This window comes from Corylus avellana, chromosome ca4, assembly GCF_901000735.1.
Source record: "Corylus avellana chromosome ca4, CavTom2PMs-1.0".
In the NCBI taxonomy this organism is placed as follows: domain Eukaryota; kingdom Viridiplantae; phylum Streptophyta; class Magnoliopsida; order Fagales; family Betulaceae; genus Corylus; species Corylus avellana.
In genome coordinates this window covers 29430664-29437924 of record NC_081544.1, presented here as the reverse complement: position 1 = coordinate 29437924, position 7261 = coordinate 29430664, and the positions used below count along the sequence as shown (strand labels likewise).

The following is a 7261-nucleotide window of genomic DNA, read 5'->3' as shown; positions in this document are numbered from 1 at the left end:
AAACCTTCTTTTTCTCGACGAAGGCTTCGAAGCTTCGTTTGGAGGAAAGAAGGAAGGGTTTTGTAGGGCTTATTCTGGTGGGTCAGCGAAGTGCTACCTGGTTGGCAGCTACGGTAGAAGAGGCGTCTCAGTCTCAGGTGAAGGAAGATTTCGTCAAAAAATTTAGCGAGGAAGGGAAGTCTTTGTCGGTGAGCGGGGGTAGTAACAAAGCTGGGAGATTCCTGGAGGTGGTTGCCTATCTGGAGGACGAACGGAAAGGTATCATCTGGATCCCAGAGGCCCGCTCTGGGCGGGGTTGGCGGAGGTTCGTGGTTGAGCTGCGTTCGTTGCTGGCTGCGCAGGCGAGTTCTCCAGGGTTTTCGAATTCTGAGAGTTCCTCTCCGGGGACAAAAGATGGACGGTCTTTCGCCGAAGCGTTGCGGTCTTCTTCCTGCGAGGTGGCGGACATTGCTGGGGCGCGGCCTCTTTCGTCGCAAGAGCTTGACTTGTTCCCGGTGGCGAGCGGTTTCGAGATGGGGAATGCTGGAGTGGAAATACGATTCGCGATGGATTGTTACGATATGGAGAAAGCTCATCCCTTGGTTGAGCAAAGCTTCTCTTCTCCGGTGGCGGCGGCAGCTAAGTTTAGAAGGAACAAGACGATGAGGCGTTTAGGGTTTTTCTGCGATAAGCTGGACCGGATCCTTCGCGGGCTGGGTGAGAAGCCCAAAGGTAAGAGGATTAGGGTTGGTTCTTTGGGTTATGATGGGCATAATTCCGGGTCGGTTTCCGGGTCGGCTGTGGTTCAAATTCCCGTTTGCGGCCCTGTTTTGGATCCCGATAAGTTCAGCGATGGGTTTTTGTCGCACTCGGATAAGTCTTCGCCGGAGTCTCCTGGGTTTGCTGAGAATGGTCAAAGTGGGGATTTTGGACGGAAATCTTCACCGGCGACTCCTGTGTCTCCGGCAAGGCTTTGGCGCAGTTTGAGGGATGACGCTACTGCTCCTACGGTGGTGGCTACTGTTTCGTCGGTGGCTTCTGTTTCGCCTGTGAATCATTTCTCTTTTCCTCCGGCGATTCCTGCGGTTGTTTCTACTTATCCGGCGAGGCTTCAGTGCAGGATGAGGGATGAGGCTTCTGTACCTCCGGTAGTGGCTACTGTTCCTCCGGTGAGGGCTATTGTTTCTCCGGTTTTCTCTTTTCCTCCTGCACCTGCCAAAGCTTTGTTAGAAAAACAATCCTATGTTTCCAAGTGTTATACACGGAGAGCGAAGGATAAGGAAGCTAAATAGCTTCATAAGAAAAAGATGCCGATGGGGGTGAAGAGTTTGGAATGCTCCGATATCTTTGAGGCTAGGGGCAGTGGCTCGAGTAGGGTTAGGGATGTGGGGTGATCATGTGTAGGGTTAGCCTTTGTGTAGGGTGTTTCTTGTGTAGGGTGTTTTGATTTCGGGGGTTCTTGGGTGGATCTTTTTGGGTTCCTTGTGGGTGCTCCTTGGGAGCTTAGGGTTTTTATTGGGTGTTTAGCCGCTCTCTTTTATACTCTCTGTGTAATCGTGTTGCGCCCTGTTTGGGTTTTTGATATATACAAATTTACCTATCAAAAAAAAAGATAAGTGGATCATCTACTCTTTTTTTTAATCATTGCTTTGTTAATTCGTTGTGTTGCTTTCTTTACATGTTCTATTCTTTATTATACTGCAGATGTTTTAGTGCTGTTGATGGTTGTTTTTATTTACATTAATGTCGTGCTGATGTATGTAGGTGGCAAATGCTTGTTACATTCTATTTAAAGATTCTAAGAGTCATGTATTTTACCATGAGAAGGACCTGGATCTTGAAGTTTTAAACAAAGGTATTCTTGTTCCCATGTCTGATCTTGCAACAGTGCCAAATTTACTTCCTTGCGAGTGTCTATTTTTATATAAGCATGAAGTTCCCAGGTAGATTTTTTTTTTTTTTTTTTTCCAGTTAATATGGTGGGAACCAACTGTAACTTTCTCCCACTTCACCAATGAAATAGTTTTATTCACTTTTTTAGGCAGGAGTGGGGGCAGAATTATTAAGTGTGTTTAATCTCTTCTTGTAAGTTCAACTACTTCATGAATTTGTAAGCTTCATTATGCAAGAACCTGTTGGGAGATAATGAGCTTTATGGAGCAAGAAAGATTTTTCTTCCTCAGAATCTTATTACGAGAATTGGTCTTTGCTGGTTTGGATGTAGCTATTCATTGCTTCCAGGAGACAAAACCTCTTGAAGCTTGTGGGGGGATGTGGTATATAGGTCAGATCAAAACTTTGAACATAACAAGTGTGCCATAAGGTAACCAATGAAGTTTGCCGATTTCTGGTAACCCATAGAAACGCTAATTATTCTCAATTGTCTTTGATAAATGGTTTATCCTCCTCTCATTAATTGGGGGTGTTGAGTGAGATCAAGAGTTCAATCTTGTATGGGTTTGTGAAATTTGTTTACCCAAATTAAAAAGAAAAAACAGGAAAAGAAAAAATTAGTGTATTAATGCAAACAGAAGAAGGGGCTCTGCTTAACTTGTATTTGGGATAGGGGTTTTGGACTGTTATGTCTTTATTAGTTTAATTAGCAAGGGGAATATTTTTTTTTTTTGATAAGTATTAGGAAGTACATTTTTATTTTGTTTTGTTTTGTTTTGTTTTGTTTTAGTTTTTATTTTATAATGTAAGAGCAGAACTGGGTTTGGGAGAACTCAGTGTTAGGGTTTGATAATGTTGAGGTTTGAGTGTCACTTAGGGTTCATTTAGTCATGTGACTGTCACATGCTGTTGATCTTCTAGTTTGGATGCAAAATGTTGCACATTTTTCTTAGTCCAAAGTTCTAGTAGATTTAATGCCACTTTGAAAAGTCAAGAAGGTAAATTGTAATTAGAATATTTCACAGGGGAGTAAGTTTTAATTTACTTAAAATTTAAGGAGAAACATCCCATTAACTATGTGAAATAAAAAAAGAGATTGTGTAAAGCTATATATCAAGTTATTTTTGAATTCGATGTACTTCTTTCCTTTCTTTTGCTTTTCTCAGGGAGTTTCCCATGCTCACATTCTCTGTTCCTGGTTCTGTCTTATTTGGCCTTTCCCAATGAATTCATACACATGAAAATAAAAAATGAATATCAGAGTCATTAACACATACCCCCATCTTCTTCTTCTTCCTTTTTTTTTTGGTTAATTGTTGCATTCTGTTATTGTTGACCTGATGTGAATATTGTTTGTTGATTTTTTTTTAATGCACGTATCTGGTGGATATACATAAATATGCATTTTCAATATCATTTTCTCTCTTTTGGTGCTCTTTTATGCAGCCGTTGAAGAGTTAGGTGCACAACTTGATGAGTCTAGGTTGGTCCATAACTTGAAAAGCACTTGGGTGAAGCAAGCTGAGATCATTAAGGAACCATATTTATGTTCTTTTTTGCGGAACTTGCTTCTTTACTTCCCAGGTGACATGCTTCCTATGCTTGGTTTGTTGTTGAGTTGCCATTTGTTTGCATTTGCCTTTTGGGGTATTATGAAAATGTTGAATTGTTGACTATCTTCATGATATACATCCCTTGTACTAGGTTCTGCCCCTTTCTATTGTGCTTTTTAAGAATTATTGCCTCACTTAAAGTTGGGAAAAAGAAAAGAAAAGAATGATCTTCATGTTCCTCTATCATATTTCCTGACTTTGTTAAAGATGTTAGCTCTAACTTGCTTTGATTAAAGACACGATTCTATGGTTTTTGAATGGCCCCATGGTCAAATCCTATTTGAAATACTCAATAAAAACTTAATCCCAATAAATTAGTGTGAGCTAAATGGATCGTTTATGCCACTTATCGGACCACCTTCGATTCATCTCTCTAACAACCATTTTTTTTTTAAAATAATAATAATAATTTCAACCCACATCATATATGGCGTCCCTTTTGCCCTTTTTGCTTCTTCCATATTAGTAGAATTACTCTTTCACATTGGTGCATAGCTTTCATTGCATATGTCCAAATTATCTCAGGTGACTCATTTTAGCCTCACGACACTGGCCTCTTCTAGGGAAGTGGTTATATAGTGCTACGCTTAGGCTCTGTGGAGAGCAGTGGTAAGACTTTAAATATGATAGTCGGTGGGGTGGGTGGCTTTCTAATGAAGTTTATGGGTTGCATGGGGTTGGTCTTTGAAAATTCATTAGGAGGGATTTTGGGAGGAGTTTTTGAAGTATACAAGATTTGAGGTGGGTGACGGTTTAAAGATTAGTTTTTTGAAGCATACACACTTCCAAGATAAGTTTTTGTATTCTGTGGATTCCTTCAATGACGAAGAAACATTGTGGTGGGTGACGGTTCCCCTAATCCACTGAATTTGCATCTATCTCTAATTAGACGCATGTGCAAATGATGCGAAAAAAAAAAAAAAAAGTTGTGGTTCTGGAAGTGTGTCTGCATGCGGTCAAGTTACCTTTTGTATTACTTACCTTTTCTTTTTGTTTGAAAAAGTGGCATGTATAGCTTGTTCTGGAAATGTGTGTGCGCGCTTTTGTATTCATGTGAGAGGCAAAAATTCATGTCCTATTATGAACCATCAAACCCCAGTTTATCTTAATGAAGATATTTGTGTTGACTTTGCGAATCTACTTTCCACTTATCTACCAAAAAATAGAAAATTGAAATCCACTTAAGTGTAGATTGTTAGCAAGGACTTGGACTAAATCAATAACATCGTGATATATTTATTTTAAATCAAAGATGGGATGTTGATTTTGGTTGAATTGGTGTGTGCTAAGGAAGTATTAGGTCCTATACTTGTTCGAGTTCAAGCTATTGCTCAACATAATTCAAGATCAACTTGATACCTGTTATTTTTGATCCGTTTCACTTGATTTAAACCTTCATAGATATTTTAATGAAATTTAGTTTGTTTTTGAAACAAGACCACATTAATGCCAAATCTTGAGAATGTTTTTAATTAATGAGTATTAGTTAATTTGATACGCTTTGTCTTATTGAGATGAGTATGGTGTATGATCTTTACTACTTGATGCGATAAATAGCAATTCAGTTTTCTCAAAATCTGCCATGCTTTATTACAGGCTGCATCTCTGCAGACGAACGTGGCAATCGCCTCTTCCTTTCGGACAGCAATCATCATCGGATTATCATATTTAACAGCGGTGGAAAGATTCTGGATTGTGTATGTATGGAACTCTGTTAGTGATTTCATGTCAAAATGCAATTCAGCTTTAAGTTCTGGTGTTTGGCGTTTTCTAATGAAAATAAAATGGATATTGAATCATCACACACACGCACAGACAAATTTTACACAAGTAAATTAGTGGATACGTTTGCCACAAAATAATAACACTAAAAGGATTAGGGAAACACTAATGGGTAGAGAGAAGATTGCATAAGTGCTTCTGAATTTCATGGAAAGCATTTCCAAATGTCATGTATGATTGTTCTTTTGGGATTCCGTATTATGTAATTTTTCATAATCTTTACTAGGTCCTCTTTGTTTCCATTTTGTTTTTGGGTTTCATGATACATTTAAATTACTTTTTTGTTGTTGCTTTCCTTAGGTTTTAATATTCACATTTTCGCCCCACCATTCAGGTTTATCTATTTATTAACATGAGATGCCATTCTTTTCCCTTAAGGAATTCGTTGTTAGTTAATATATATCCACTTGATATAGTAATGCTCATTAAATTAATATTTTATAGCTATTTTATGGTCATCATGTGCTGAAAAAGCATATTTTAATATCGTTTTTTTGTTTTGTTTTCTTTTTTGCTTTTTCAAAGAAAACTACCTTTTAGTTTTGGGGTGTACTTTTAGAAGGGTCTTCTTTATGATATTAGTTTTTTGCAGTTCTAGCTTTCTTTATGTACTTCTTAGATGTAGATACTGGTCTGAAAAACTTCCAATATACCTTATTTTTTTCAAATCATATCTTGCTTAATTTGTATATTCGATTAGAATTTGTACAGAGATAAAATGGAAAGTTAGATTAACATATCGTTGTTACATGTCAGATTGGTTCCTCCCCTGGTTTTGAGGATGGAGAATTTGAGTCTGCCAAGTTGCTCCGTCCAGCAGCTTCCTTTTATAATGCTGTTGAGGATTGCCTGTATTTTGTGGATTCAGAGGTATGCATTTGAATCTTGCTGACTAGTGAATTGTTTAGTGATAGATTTTGAATCGAGACCCTAAAGTGTGATGTATTGGGAATAAGACTGGTGTAAGGGAGGATTGAGTTATTATTATTTTCATAAAAATCATATATTTAGACAGATGAAAGTGTGCTGAATAACTATTTCTTTGAGAACCTGCTTTTCAAAACTTTGTACAGCTCTGATAGCTATCTGATTGTTGAGGGATTTTACAAGACTTTAGAGGGAAAAAGTAACAGATTTTATCTATAAGAATAGCCTTCCTTACTTCCCCTTGTAAATGGACCACAGTTTTTTGCCTTTTCATTTCAGACGCAAGGTAATAAAGACTACCAATATTTCAACCAATAGCGAAGTGAATGAATAAATGAGTAATGATGTCATTAAGGTCATATAATCTGATTTTTAGCGCCTTACGTTTGAAGTTCATAAGTCTTCTGATTTCCAGCAAGTCTGATTGGCAACAAGTTTCTTGTCCCTTGTATTAGTTTTTATTTTCCATGTTCAATTTTTCTGTATTTCAAAAAAAATTTCTTTAGTTTTTTTTTTTTTCTTGCCCGTTGAGTATTAGTAGTAGATACCCTATAGCCTATTCCCTTCCTTATGTTTATGAAAAATTTAAAAAAAATCACAAAAACTCACCCACATCAGTTTCCCTAAATTTAACCAACACCCTTGGGTAGCTACAGTATTTTCCAATGTGTAGGAAACCATAAGTGGTTCCCCATACATTATTTTAATATAAATATTTCTCTTTCATTGTTTTTCTTTTTGTCTTTCATTGGGGATTGTGTTTGAATTTTATGAAAAATGTGAGGATAGGTAGGGAACTTGTATTTTGTAAAGAAATAATATTTTAATGGTATAGGAAAATGTAAGTGAAGTTATTGTGAAATATATTTTGATAGAGAAGCAAAAAGTAGTTTTGTTCCTTAAACGTAGGGAAAATCAAAGGGAAGTTGCTGCTAGTTCTCTTAATGACTCTGCCTTGACTCAGAATATACTGAGATATGTTTTCTGAAGATCATAGGCTCCGAGGTCTATTAATTATTTGATTTTGTAGACAAATTCTATGTTTTTCCCTATTAATACTAGAATTG

General features: G+C 37.3%; 1 protein-coding gene across 3 annotated transcripts in view; it reads left to right on the top strand.

The window, feature by feature from the left end:
• Positions 1-7261, top strand: part of LOC132177862 (uncharacterized) — a 19807-nt gene that overhangs the window by 6174 nt on the left and 6372 nt on the right. For all 3 annotated transcript variants that reach the window (XM_059590338.1, XM_059590337.1, XM_059590340.1), the window contains 4 exons: positions 1744-1834; positions 3319-3456; positions 5082-5182; positions 6024-6137. In XM_059590338.1, the coding sequence (XP_059446321.1) occupies positions 1744-1834; positions 3319-3456; positions 5082-5182; positions 6024-6137 (444 nt within the window). The remainder of the gene's footprint in view (positions 1-1743; positions 1835-3318; positions 3457-5081; positions 5183-6023; positions 6138-7261) is intronic.